Source organism: Bidens hawaiensis, unplaced genomic scaffold (assembly GCF_021521415.1).
Source record: "Bidens hawaiensis isolate Kalapana, Puna unplaced genomic scaffold, B.hawaiensis_p1.1 tig00002922_1, whole genome shotgun sequence".
NCBI classification, from domain to species: domain Eukaryota; kingdom Viridiplantae; phylum Streptophyta; class Magnoliopsida; order Asterales; family Asteraceae; genus Bidens; species Bidens hawaiensis.
In genome coordinates, this window is record NW_027491156.1 from 327,501 (window position 1) to 342,386 (window position 14,886).

Consider the following 14,886-nt stretch of genomic DNA (forward strand, 5'->3'; position numbering starts at 1 on the left):
TTATGAAATTTTTAACAGTTACTTTTTTAACGGTACTTTAGTCTTCTAGACGAACTATTTTTAAGAAATAAGGACATTGATTAATAGCTATATTTTATTCTCTCAAGTCACTTACATTAAGAATATTATGTTAGAGTAAGAATTACAATTTGTATTGATATCTATATGTTTATTTGCATTTAAATGCGTCGCTAGGATTGTGATAGTTTTGGTATATTCCGTGTGTTAAACAATTATGTTAAACATAATGATTTGTATTATGACTATGATCCACAACTAATTAAGGTTATTAACTTGTTTATTATGATTTTAATTTATTGTCTTTTTTTATTTTTTATGATTTAAAAGGAGTGACTATTTTTGTGTTATTTATAAATATATAAGTTAAATTAAAAGAAAAAAAAACTCCTAACGTGGAAGTTATTGGAACAATTGTTATGACTCTGTTTGTTTTATTTGTTCTGTCACGATCATAACCATTGTTATTTTAAAACCTTTAAAATTTAAATTATTGTTTAAGTTATATATATATATATTGATGTTCATAAATTGAGTGACATATATATGGAGAAAACTGAAAATTCTTAATCTAGATTATCGCAAAGAGACGAAAACAAAAACATGATCTATACAAAACTTAAATGCATCAAGTGTTCTAGTGACAAAATATGATGTATTGCAAAACTTTGTTTTTAGTAGGATTGGGTTTGCTATCCAAAAGGGGGTTGCGGCGCAGCTTGTTGCCCGCTTACCTGTCACTTCATTGTAAATCGTTTGGTTGGTACTATAATAAAATATCCTTTATTGATTGCAAAAGCTATAAGTTTTTTGCTTTAAAGTTATATGTGTATGTGCTTTATTGTTATTCTTTTGTTTTAAATGAACGGAATTGTAGCTTCATGGTAACCAATTATAACCAATTGTAACTAATTCAAGAAGAGTTAAGCCTGAATTTTCTCTCTCTAGTCTCCTACGGTTTCTAACCGTTTTTTAGCGTTTTCTAATCGTTTGTTAGTTTGTTTGCTTCCGTGGATCTTCCTTTGATCCATGGAATCATCAATTCCTATCGTGAATTCATCTAATCTGGATGGTTTTCAACCGGATCCAGGAGAAAATCATGTTTGTGATTTTAATAGTCAGGAAAACTTTGTTAAAAATCAAAGTTCTAGCAATAATATGCAATTGGACCATGGTTTGTTTACTGCTGGACCTGATCCAAATCAACAAGTACATATGGATGGCCCAGTCAAGGAAGGTTTTGGTGATTTGGGCCAAGGAATGGAAGGTATTGGGCTGGACAAGCCAGTAATGGAGTCTGTGAACTCCATGGATACCGAGACAAAGGGTTGTAACCCGTATTCGTTTGATTTTATTAATAAATTGAATGGCGGTTATCCAGATCTCAAAAATCCAAACAATCGTTCATATGTTGTGAAGAATTTAGTGCATATTTTTGAAAATTATGGTGATAATCATGATGTTATTGAGCATGCTGAACGAGTTATGTCTGCTATTCAAGAAAATGAAGATTCGAAAGCAGAAATTAGGGATTCGAAGGTTAAAAGTCAGAAATCGGGTAAAATGTCAGGCAAATTCATGACTAGAGAAGCAATTGATGCCATTCTACACAGAGATTCACCTACGAAAGAAGAATTAGAGTATCTTAAAGAGGTGTATGGTGCTAATTTCAGTTCTATTATGCAATTTAGTTCTAAATCTGTTGATTATGAAGATATGGAGGCAACCGCCATTGATAAACAGGGTCGGAGGTCTGAAGGGGCTACAACAGGATCTGTTGAAGGTACAAATTGTCATGCACAGGGTACAAATTTTATTGTAACAGATTCTGTAACTAACTCTGGTGATGAGAAGGTTGTTATGTCGGCAATTAAAAATTCAGTTGAGAATTCCGGGCAAGCTAATAATGAAGATAATGGAATTGGGATTACTGCTAATTTTGCTGAAGGTACAAGGCAGAATCCAGTTAAGTGTTCTTCTCAAATTAAAGGATGGATTGCCCATTTATCTACTCAAACAGAGCAAGAAAGAAATTTTCATCTATTCTACAAACACTTGTTCACACTGGATGATAATAGTACTATTTCTTCTCCTGATAACAAGTTTATGCCTCATTTCACTCCTTTATCTGAAAGATTGAATGTTAAAGTTCTACAAGAAAGCTATAATGCTAATAAAGATCTGCCTGAGAGTAATATTGTTAGGCTGCTCAAAAGAAAACTGTTGTACAGACAAAAAATACTAGATGATTTGTCTTATTCTGCTATTGTGAATGATGTGAGTAGAACGACTAATAAAGAGCCTGGAAAGAAAAGCAGAATTAAGGGTCATACAAAGTATGAAGTGGTGGAAGCAGGAAACAGTTCAAAATTTTATCAGTCTAAAAATAAAGTGAAAGAAAAATCTGGAAATTTGACCAAAGAAAAGCCAAAATTCAGAACTTTTAAAGTTGGTAAAGATGAGTTGGATCAAGAAGTGGTTCCTAGGGTGTGTGTTAAGCCTGTTACAGCTTTAGTTCCTAAGGTTAATGAAACTGAAAATGGTGGAAAACAAGTAGAATTGGTTCCAATTATAAAGAAGAAATACCATAAACAAACAATGAAGGCTACAATACAGCAAATAATCAAAAGAAGACAGAAAATTAGAAATTTTGTCAATAGAGCTGCTAAGAAGTTGGAAAATGATTTGTTAAAAGAGTCTGTGTTTGGAAAGATAGAGGAAAAGCAAATTGTGTTCAGGGCAAGAAGGGATGCAAATGGTAAAGTTGTGATAGATGATCTTAAAATGGAAACTAAATAGGCTGAACCAAAGGGTAATGTGGGGAATCTCACTTATGCTAATGTTGCTACTGGTAAAGAGAAAGACCAAGTGAAAGCTCAGATAGCATATTGTCCTCCTATGGTTTTAGAAACTGGTGAGAAAGTGGTTGTGGTTAAAAAAGAAATGTTGGATCAAGCTAGAGAAACTTATAAAAGAATGCTTTATGGTTCTTTTATTGGAACTGAGTGTACTATAGCATGGGTTAGATATAATGTGAGTAGAATGTGGAAGAAGTATGGTATTGATGATGTATCTTCTAATGGGAGTGGGGTGTTTTACTTCAAATTAGCAACTGAAGAAGGTAAGAATGAAGTGTTAAAAGCTGGGCCTTGGATTGTGGGAAAAATTCCTTTGTGTCTGAATGAATGGGAGAAGGGAGTGAGCATTGATAAGCCTGAGCCCAAAACAATTCCAAGTTGGATTACCATTAAGAATATGCCAATTGAACTATGGAATACTAAGAGTATATGTGAAATCATTAGTTGTATTGGTAATCCTTTAATTTTTGATGCCATTACTACTGAAAAGTGTGCTAAGAAAGAGACAGTGGCCAGATTTGCTAGAGTTTTAACTGAAATCTCTGTTCTTGATGTTCTCCCTGAGAAAATAAGGGTAATATATCCAGGGGAAGGGGATGACCCAGGGCAAAGCATATATGTTGATTTAGAATATCAAAAATTGCCATCAAACTGTAGTTTTTGCAAAGTTTATGGGCATGGCTATAATGATTGTACTAGAAGAGAGATGACTGAGGAGGAAAGAGTTGCTAGATTGAAAAAAGAAGAGAAAAAGGCTGCAACATTGTCTCCAAAAAAGAAAGGAAACTTAGATGCAGATGGTTTTCAATTGGTTGAAAGGAAAATTAAGGGTGGAAGAAGTGTAGGTGGTATGACTAAGATGGGGCAAGCTGTTCAGAGGCAACAAGGTCAAAAGAATGATCAAAATAAGGGAAGAATGCAAGCAGGGAATGGGGTGAATAAGAATAATACAACAAATAATGTTTCTGGCAAACTGGGGCAAAATGGTCATTCTAATGGTAATAGCAAGAATAAGGGTAATAAGGGTCAGAGTAACCAGTTTAATAATGAGAAAATGCAACAGGATAAAGGGAAAGGAGTGAGTGGGATGTCTAATGGTATTTCTAATACAAGTAATTTGGAAAGGAATGGGGTAAGGAATGTTGGGGAGAATGATAGGCAAGAATATAGGGTCAAGAATAGTAAACCAAAGTGGGATCAAAGAAAGAATGTTAATCCAAATATTGTGGAGTTATCAAATCCTTTTGAGGTGTTAGAACAAGTTTCTGTTGACATTACAAAGGCTAGTGGTGTTGCAGCTGAAAAGTTAGTCACATCATCTCTTGAAGATTGCTATAGGGGCATTACTAAAGCACAACAAAATGCTATTATGCAATTTATTATTAACAAAGAAGTCCCTCCTCCTGAAGTGAGAAATGAATGGGCTAAGTGTCAACGGAGGTTTTTTGAAATAATGTGTAGTATGAATGAGTTTAATGAAGGCAGCAAAGTTTGTGGTCAATATGTTAGTGACACGGAATGAAGAAAGTGGAAGTGATATGGAGTATGGTGGGGAGGATGAAGTTGAGTCTGAAACAAATGAAACCGGTGAATTCATGAAATTGGACGAAAATACCCATGGTCAGAATACACAAGAATTGTGTGATTTTGAAATACAAGATGGTAGCAATGGCTGTTAAAATAGTATGTTGGAATGTTAGGGGGATGAATAAGACTCTTAGGCAGGATGATATCAAAGATTTAATTCAAGAGCAGGGGGTAAATGTTTGCTGTATTTTGGAGTCTCGTGTTAAAGCTTCAAAATTACAAAGTGTTTGTGGTAAGGTTTTTGGTAACTGGAGTTGGATGTCAAATTCAGTTTATTGTAAGGGTTGGGTCAGAATAATTGTTGGGTGGAATCCTAATGTTGCTGAACTAATGCTGATTAACCACATTGATCAGCTCATCAACTGTTTTATCAGGCCTATAAACAAGCAGCATCCTTTTTTTTCTGTTCATTTGTTTATGGGCATGTAAAGGCTCCTAGAAGAAGGTCTTTATGGAAGAATTTGATAGAGTTAGCTGGAAGAATGAATAAGGAGCCTTGGGTGGTTATGGGTGACTTCAATGTTATTCTTAATCCAAATGAAAAGTCAGAGGGGTCTTCTGTTCCTAATGCTGCCATGATTGATTTTAGAGAATGTTGTGAGGCTGCAGAGATTGAAGATATTCCTTTCACTGGGTTCTCTTTTACCTGGAATAAATCTCCAGGTAGGGTTAGGGGTCTTTTAAAGAAATTGGATAGAGTTATGGCTAATGCTGAGTTTAATGACATTTATCCTACTGTTCATGTCAAGTTCTTGCCTTTCTACACTTCAGATCATTCTCCAGGTCTGCTATCCTTTCAAAGTACTCATAATTGGAAGCCAAGGTCATTTAAGTTTTTAAATCATTTGGCAAAGCACAAGCAGTTCTTACCTTTGGTCAAAAAATGCTGGGATAGAAATATCAGAGGGTGTTACATGTTCTCAGTTACTCAGAAACTCAAAGACTTGAAGAAAAAGTTAAGAGCTTTGTGAAATGATCAGGGTGATTTGCATGCCAAGGTTATGTTTTTGAGAACAGAACTGGGTAGGATTCAGGGCAATATGGTTAAAAACCCTAATAATGAAGAGATTAGACATGAAGAACTTGCTTATTTGAAAGCCTTAAAAGAAGCTATGGAAGAGGAAGAAATTTATTTGAAACAGAAAGCTAAAGTTGAGTGGCTCAAGGTTGGTGATCAAAACACTTCTTATTTTCACAAAGTGATAAAAGGGAAGCAAAGCAGAAATAGAATAGCAGTGATTAAAGATGGCTCAGGTAATGTGTTTGAAGATAGTGAAGTGGGGGAGGCCTTTGTTAGACACTTTAAGTCTTTTATGGGGAAAAAAGATAGGGTTAATGACATTATTGACCCTGGGAGTCTTTTTTGTAAAAAGATTCCCAGTGATGTTGGTGAGAAAATGATAGTTCCTGTTACTGATGAAGAGGTTAAAATGGCAATGTTTGATATTGTGGATGATAAAGCTCCTGGGCCAGATGGATTTTCTTCTAAGTTCTTTAAAGCTTCATGGAGTGTAGTGGGTGAAGAAGTGTGTAAGGCTGTTCAGGAATTTTTCTATAATGGAAGGCTATTGTCTGAGGTAAATGCTACAAATATCTCTTTAGTGCCAAAGTGTAATTCCCCTGTTACTACTGTTGATTTCAGACCTATAGCCTGCTGCAATGTCATTTATAAATGTATTACAAAGATTATTTGTAATAGAATCAAGGGTTCTTTGAGCTTGGTGGTGGATAACTGCCAAAGTGCCTTTGTTCCTGGAAGACAAATAACTGATAACATTCTTTTAACTCAAGAGTTGATGAGAAATTATCACAGGGACAGAGGTACACCAAGACTGGCTTTAAAAATTGACCTTCAAAAAGCCTATGATAATGTTGATCATGATTTCTTAGAGAAGTGTTTAAGATGTTTTGGTTATCCTCCTTGTATGGTTCACTGGATCATGACATGTTTAAGGGAGGCACATTACTCTATCTGTGTGAATGGGGATGTTTTTGGTTATTTTAAAGGATTGAGGGGCTTAAGACAGGGTGATCCTATGTCTCCTTATCTGTTTACATTGGTTATGGAAACCTTGAATTTGGTTTTGAAAAGAAGAATTCAGCAAGATCAAAAATTTAAATACCATTGGAAGTGTAAGGAGCAGCAGCTGACTCATTTATGCTTTGCTGATGATCTTTTGGTATTTGTTCACCCTGATAGTTTATCTGTAGGAGTTATAAGACAAGCTTTGCATGAATTTAGTGGGATGTCTGGGCTTATCCCTAACATGAGCAAAAGTACAATGTTTTTTGGTAATATTCCTTCTCTAACTCAGAATATTATTAAAGACATTTTACCATTTAAAGTTGGGAAGCTCCCTGTAAGATACTTGGGAATTCCTCTGGTGTCCAAAAGATTATATAGTAAAGATTGTAGCAGCCTTGTGGATAGAGTCAAGAAAAAACTTGCTGATTGGAAGAACAAAAGTTTATCTTTTGCTGGTAGAGTTCAGCTGGTCAAGTCTGTGTTATCTTCTATGCAAGTTTATTGGGCTTCAGTGTTTCTATTGCCTTTCAATATTACTGATGAAATTGAGAAACTCTGCAATAGATTTATATGGGCAAATGGAGATAGTGCAGTGGGAAAGACTAGGGTTAGTTGGAATGAAGTTTGTTTGACTAAAGAGCAAGGCGGATTGGGTATCAAGTCTTTTAAGAGTAAGGAACACCTCTCTAATGGCAAAGCATGTTTGGAATATTATTAGTGGTGTTGAAACAGTTTGGACAAGGTGGATCAAGATTCATAGATTGAAAGGCAGAAGTTTTTGGGGTATTAGCAACAAAGAAGGGAGATGTTGGAGTTGGAGAAACCTGATGCAATGTAGGGAGAAGATTTGGCTTCATTGTATAAGTTCGGTGGGTAATGGTAAAGATACTAATGTTTGGTATGATAACTGACATCCTCTAAGTCCATTGTGCTCTTTCATTACTCCAAGAGATATCTCAAATGCTGGTTGAACTTGAACACCACTGTTAATGAGGTTATTCTGAATGGAGGATGGGCATGGCCAGAAGTGTGGAGAGTTAAATTTCCTTGTCTATATGCTAGCAACCCTCCTGTCCTCATTAATGAGAAGAAAGATGGTATTCTTTGGAAATGTAAAGATGATAAGCTTCTACCTTTCACTACAAGTGAAGCTTTCAAAGTTTTCAGTAATGATTCTCCAAATAAGCCATGGGCTAAAGTCATGTGGTTTAGTCAAGCCATTCCTAGACAAGCTTTTTTCTTATGGCAAGCTATTAAGGAGAGACTTCCTACTCAAGATAGATTGTATGCTTGGGAAGTTCTTGCTCATGATAAGTGTTAGTTAGTTCATATCGGGTTTTAGCCCGTATATAGTTTGATGGTTAGACAAAGCCCATGGGCCGATTATTTGATGTCATTTGGGTTTATTCCTTGTATATATAGGAGTGTTCACCATTGTATTAATCATTCAGTCAGTAAACATCCTCTTCTTTACATGGTATCAGAGCTACGGCTCTCGATCCAAACCCTAGTCTGAAAAAGGAGTTCTGGTCCCCCTGCACAAACCCTAGCTGCCACCTTTTTTTTTCTGCTCAGTCACAAACCCTAGCCACCACCTCCTGTTCTGTCACGATCTTTTTCCGACACATCCCCAACCATCACCGCCACCACCATCGTCCCCGGACACCCTCGTTTTAGATAACCCGAAAACCCGCCGCCGAACCGACGCCACACGCGCCCCCACGCGCCACCCTTGTTCCGCCGCTCCCCTTTTCCGGCCACCGGACTTTTTCTAGACGTCTTGTTTTTCACCTCCGAACCTCCCTGTGGTGATAGTTTTCTGATTCGGACACTTTTATGTTTCTGCCCCGGCTCGTGTATTAGTTCTTGCTCGGTGTTCAAATCTTCAGCTTCTATGGCCAACAAGACTTCAGAAACTCAGATTGCTCCAGGAATCATCTACTCTGCTGTTCTACGCATTCCCATCAAGCTTGACTCCAAAAATTGGAGTTCGTGGAGTCTCTTTGTCCAAAAAGGCCTTACTAGTGTGGACAAAGACGACCATCTCACTAAGCTACCTCCAGATCTGATTACCCGAGAGTGGCGTATCGATGACAGTGGAATACAAATGGCACTATGGAATGCCATGGAACCACAAATTCTCACTATTGCCCAAAACTTTTCCACTGTGAAGAAGATGTGGGATCACCTTTCTTCATCCTTTTCGGCTCAAGAGTCTCTATCTCATGCATATTCTGTGGTCCAGGCCTATGGCAGAGCCGAACAAGGCGATTCTACATTCACCGATCACTTTACACGATTTTCTAAACTCCGGGATGAACTTCGTGCTGCATATCCACCCATTACTGATTTACAGGTCCAGGAGGAGCGAAACACCAAGATGGATGTCATGACCTTCATTGCCGGTTTATCACCCAAGTATTCGAGCGCTCGGCCCTTACTGTTGAGTAACCCTTCGGCTACATCCTCTGTTGAATCAACTTATCATATGTTACGGGAGATGTATGGTCACGATGCAAATCATACAGACACATCAGCTATGTATACCTCTACTGGTAAAGGTGTTGGTCGAGGCTCTTATACGACCCACAAAAAGGGTATTGGACGAGGTAATGGTCTTGTCTGTCACTATTGCAAGGAACCTGGTCACACTAAATGGGATTGCCCAAATCGTCCCCCAAGAAGCCAGCCACCTCCTCGTCCCAAAGCTCGCATGGCTGCCACCGGTGAGGCTTCAGATCCGGTCGCTACTCCGGCCTACACGTTTAGTGAAGAAGACTATTGTCGACTGCATCATCTTCTAAATTCTCAGACACCCGCCCCCGCTCCACGCGCAAATACGGCCAATTCAGGTACATTTCCTAGTCTCACTTCATCTTGGGTTATTGATTCAGGTGCTACTCATCACATGATTGGGAACCCTGATATCCTTTCTAGCCTACACAAAGTTTCCCACCAGCCAGTTCGACTTGTTGATGGATCTACTTGCCCCGTCCTTGGCATTGGATCCGTCACCAATTCGTCAAACCTAAACCTCTCTTCTATTTTGTTTGTTCCTAAATTTCCCGATAGCCTTTGTTCCGTGAGCCAACTTACTAAACAAAATAATTGCTCTGCTAAGTTTTATCCTACTCATTGTATCTTTCAGGAGCTGGGGACGAACCGGCTGATTGGCACAGGTTTTGAATCAGGAGGCCTCTACCGCTTAACCTTCCCGCCACGTCCTACAGCAAACACTTGCGTTTCAAAAGTCAAAGAGGACCACTGCCGGTTAGGTCATCCCTCTACAGCGGTTATGAGGCAAATGAGACCAGATTTACCACTTTCGTCTTTTAATTTTCATTGTGGGTCATGTCAGCTTGGTAAACACACCAGGCGTCCCTATCCCCCTAGAGTGTCTAGTCGAGTTAGTGGTTGTTTTGAACTTTTGCATTCTGATGTATGGGGCCCTTGCCCTACTAAATCTACATTGGGTTTTGAATATTTTGTTACCTTTATTGATGATTATTCTCGTGCTACTTGGGTTTATTTATTGAAATCTCGTAGTGAGGTGTTTTCCACCTTTCGTGAATTTAATGCTTATGTTCAAAACCAATTTAACATAACAATAAAAACTCTACGATCTGATAATGCAAAAGAATATTTTTCCACCGATTTCACATCATACTTAAACACCCATGGGATTGTTCATGAATCCTCGTGTGCATATACATCCCAACAAAATGGTGTCTCTGAACGCAAAAATCGTCACCTGTTGGATGTTGCTCGCACACTCATATTTCAATCTCATGTTCCACATCGCTTCTGGGGGGACGCCGTTCTCACTGCCACATATCTAATAAATCGCATGCCCACACCCGTTCTTCATGGTAAAACACCATTTTCTATCCTTTTTCCTACAGGCACTCCATTTCCTCTAGCACCTAAAGTTTTTGGTTGTGTGGCTTATGTTCATGATCATCGTCCGACGGTCACTAAACTTGACCCCCGAGCTATCCTTTGTGTCTTTCTTGGTTACTCCCGAGTTCAAAAGGGGTATCGGTGCTATAGCCCATCTCTTCACCGATACTTTACTAGTGCCGATGTCACCTTTCATGAGTCATGTCCCTACTTTCTCGAGCCTACCACTTCTGTGTCTGACCCTTTCCCCGACCTTGATCTACCCACCACTATCTTCATCCCCACATTTCCCATGCCCAGTGTACCAGATTCCCCAGTATTAACTACTTCTGATCCTGCTCCTACGGGTCCACCGACAGACCCTCCACCTCTACTCTTCACATATAGTCGTCAACGTCGTAATCACTCGTCACAGCCTCCTGATTCCCAACCGGACCATGATTTGTCCTCAGTTCCACCTCCCGCTTCTGAGACCAACCTCCCCCCACCCACTCCCGAACCTATTCCTACCTCCAATACGCCATATGATCCTCCAGGTGCCCCTTTTCCTGATATATCTATTGCTTTTAGCAAAGAGCCTCGATGTTGCACCCGTTACCCGATTCACGATTATGTTGCCTATTCTCATCTGTCTCCTGAATCTCATGCCTACACTACTACCCTTGATTCCTACCCGATTCCCAGGAATGTGATGACAGCTCTTGCCCATCCAGGATGGAGGCGGGCTATGGAGGAGGAAATTGGGGCTCTTAGATCCAATCATACATGGGATCTTGAAACGCTTCCTGTAGGGAAGCGTGTTGTTGGTTGTCGTTGGGTATTCACGGTCAAACTGCACCCGGATGGCTCTTTACATTGCTTAAAGGCGCGATTGGTCGCCAAGGGTTATTCTCAGGCATATGGCATTGATTATGATGAAACTTTCTCGCCGGTTGCTAAAATGCCATCTGTCCGTATTTGCATTGCTCTTGCTGCCATTAATCATTGGCCGCTCCACCAGCTTGATGTCAAGAACGCCTTCCTTAATGGTGTTCTTGAGGAGGAGGTGTATATGGAGCAGCCACCAGGGTTTATTGTTGAGGAGGAGGCATCGAAAGTTTGCAGACTACGTCGTTCTCTTTATGGTCTTAAACAGTCTCCCAGGGCATGGTTTGGTCGATTCTCGAGTGTTATGGGACAGTTCGGGATGACTCGTAGTGCATACGATCACTCTGTTTTTTTTAGACACCACAAAGGGAAAAGGATTATTGTAATTGTTTATGTGGATGACATCATAATCACAGGTGACAATACTACTGGGATCACTGAACTCAAACAGTTCCTTCAGACTCAGTTTCAGGTTAGCGACTTAGGTCGGCTACGGTACTTCCTCGGCATAGAGGTATCTCGCTCTCCACAAGGAATACTTCTCTCTCAACGGAAGTATGTCCTTGATATGTTGACTGAATGCGGCTTGCTGGGTTGCAAACCAGTTGATACCCCAATGCTTCCTACAAAGAAGCTCCTCCCAAAAGAAGGGGATCCGATGAAGGATCCCGAGCGATACAGACGGTTGGTTGGTAAACTTAATTATTTAACTGTCACGCGACCGGATATTTCTTTTTCTGTCAGTGTTTTGAGCCAATTCATGGCTGAACCATGCACCAGTCACTGGGATGCTGCTCTTCGTGTCTTAAGATATCTCAAGGCCACACCAGGCCTTGGCATCCTATATTCTAATCAAGGTCATTGTCGAGTGGGAGCTTTCACAGAAGAGGGAGATGGTCGGATATCAGGTTTCTCAGACGCAGACTGGGCAGGTTGTCCGATTTCACGACGATCTACTACTGGGTATTGTGTGTTTGTCGGAGGAAATCTTGTGTCATGGAAAAGTAAGAAACAACACACGGTTTCTAGATCGAGCGCTGAATCGGAGTATAGAGCTATGGCAGATGTAACATCGGAGATGACATGGATTCGTCGTCTTCTAATAGAACTTGGAGTTGTTTCTAAAGACTTGATGCGGCTATACTGTGATAATCAATCAGCCATTTATATAGCCAAGAATCAAGTTTTTCACGAGAGGACGAAACACATTGAGGTTGATTGCCATCTTATCAGAGACCGGGTAGTAGGCACACAAACAGATCCTCCATCCATTCAACCGATTCATATTAAGACAAACTTTCAGCTTGCGGATATTCTCACTAAGCCTCTTCGGAAACCTCAAATAGATTTTATTTATAACAAGTTGGGCATGATTAACATATATGCTCCAACTTGAGGAGGAATGTTAGTTAGTTCATATCGGGTTTTAGCCCGTATATAGTTAGATGGTTAGACAAAGCCCATGGGCCGATTATTTGATGTCATTAGGGTTTATTCCTTGTATATATAGGAGTGTTCACCATTGTATTAATCATTCAGTCAGTAAACATCCTCTTCTTTACAATAAGTATTGTGCTTTTTGCAAACAGCAAAGGGATAGTCATAATCATCTTTTCTTTGAGTGTCCTTACTCAAGGAAAGTTTGGATGAAACTTAAAAACATTGGTCAATTGCAAAACATCCCACCAAATTTGGCTGCTGGAGTGGAACATCTATCAAAGCTGCCCATGAGGAAGTCTATCAAGAGTATTATTCAAAGACTTATGTTGGCTGCTATAGTTTATTTTATTTGGCAAGAAAGGAATTTGAGATTATTTGAAGGAAGGAGCAGGAATGATAATGACTTATGCAACATCATAAAAGAAACAGTTAGACTCAAGCTTCTTGGTATGACAATTAAAGAAACAACTAGTTCAATTAAGTTGAGTAAAGACTGGGGATTTGAAGTGGTCAAGAAGGTCAAGAAATTGAAAGTCAACAATGAGAAGTCAATTATCGGGTTAAAGTCAACCTGTGAGGAAATGTCATAAGCAGAATATAAGTGAGAATAGGTTGTTATATGGACAAGGGTATGTGTGGCTTTATAATAATGTCAATAAGTTTTCTCGAATGCAGTTCGGGAATTTTTGGAGAATTCATATGCAGGAGCAATTTGGTTATATAGTTATGATGGATCAATGGCAACATTTGAGGCAAAATTATAGACATTATAAGAGTGTTCATAAGCTATTATATGGGCAGGGGTATTTGTGGAAATACTGGAAATTGCATATTCAGGGGCAATATGGTCAGAAAGTCAAAGATCAGGTTGGGATGCTTTTGCAAAAGTTAAAAGTTGGATCGAAGTCTTCTGTTTGGGCTTTGTAAAATGCAGGGGTATTGTTGGCAATTTAGAAGTGAAAATGATTTGAAGGTCATATGCAACAAGGAAAGACAAAATTGGTTTACAAATTGGCCAATGTACACTGCTGGAAATAAAGAGGACTTACTGTTGATTGATTTTAGGCCCAAGATGGTTTTTGTATATAGGATTGTGTACTTGTATTTTGATCTTTTATTTTTTAGAAAATGTATAGGAGCTAAGCCCGATTTTAGATGCGTGTATAGATATCGGGCTAGTAATGTTAGGATTGTTTGCTTTCTTTCTTTTAGGGTCTTGACTAGTTTGGGGATATGTCCCGGCTAGTTGTGATGCCTTGTTTTGTTTGTTCTTTTTTGAATAAAAGTTTGCCAAGGCTTCGGCTTTTTTCCAAAAAAAAAAAATTATAAAGTAATACTGTGATCTTTTATTTACTTTATTCATATGCCTATGTGCTTTAAATTATTTTCTTTTTATGATATAAAAGTATATATTTAAGCATGCATTCTTTTTAAGAATAATGGCTAGTGGTTATGAATTTACGATTCACGGTAATTTTGCTTAATACGATGTTTCACTATATGCATTCATATACGATGACTCTTTTATGTTTTGCTATGAGTATTTGATGAATTACACATTATTTGATGATTGTAGTACTATTTCGTTCTCTGCAACGAATGATAAAAACAAATACATTAAACATTATTTACCGAAAGAATTACACATAATGACATAAGCGTGCTGGTTGATGATTAAATATATCTCTATTTTTGAATTTATGTGTGATTTGTATTCTATAGTATATTATTTATACATCAACTAAACCAAACTTTTGGTTTATTAACACTCTCGTTAAAGAATATAAATATGTTTAGATATGACACATAATATGCATGTCATTCTCCCAAAATTTTATTATTATAGGTTATAAAATATTAGCATGATAAATCTTACATGACTCATTGATGTAATTACTTCTCTAGATACTATGTGAAGAAAAGGTTAAGTATGAGGAAAAACTAGATAAGACAAATTTTCATATATTAAACCTTAGATATGCTTCTGAAGTAGCATATCATTAAAACGCACGAAAGGTTTGAATTGATTTTGTATTCGTGTCCGAGAAAATTATAAATAAACTATGAAAATGGTTTGGTTTTATATTATCACCTGAAGTGAACGTGACTATGTATTAATCATTGCGATCATGAAATAATTGGAAAATTGTAACGATAATTATATTAATAACGAGATCAACCATCAGAATT

The 14,886-nt window shown here is 38.2% G+C and overlaps 1 protein-coding gene across 1 annotated transcript; it reads left to right on the forward strand.

Moving 5' to 3' along the window:
• The first annotated feature begins 8,383 nt into the window (after positions 1-8,383).
• LOC143621587 (uncharacterized) lies at positions 8,384-13,623 on the forward strand. Its single transcript, XM_077092953.1, has 6 exons — positions 8,384-9,851; positions 10,392-11,273; positions 11,673-12,496; positions 12,846-13,269; positions 13,372-13,448; positions 13,498-13,623. Exons 1-6 carry the CDS (start codon positions 8,384-8,386, stop codon positions 13,621-13,623), a joined length of 3,801 nt encoding a protein of 1,266 aa, XP_076949068.1.
• The last annotated feature ends 1,263 nt before the right edge of the window (positions 13,624-14,886 follow it).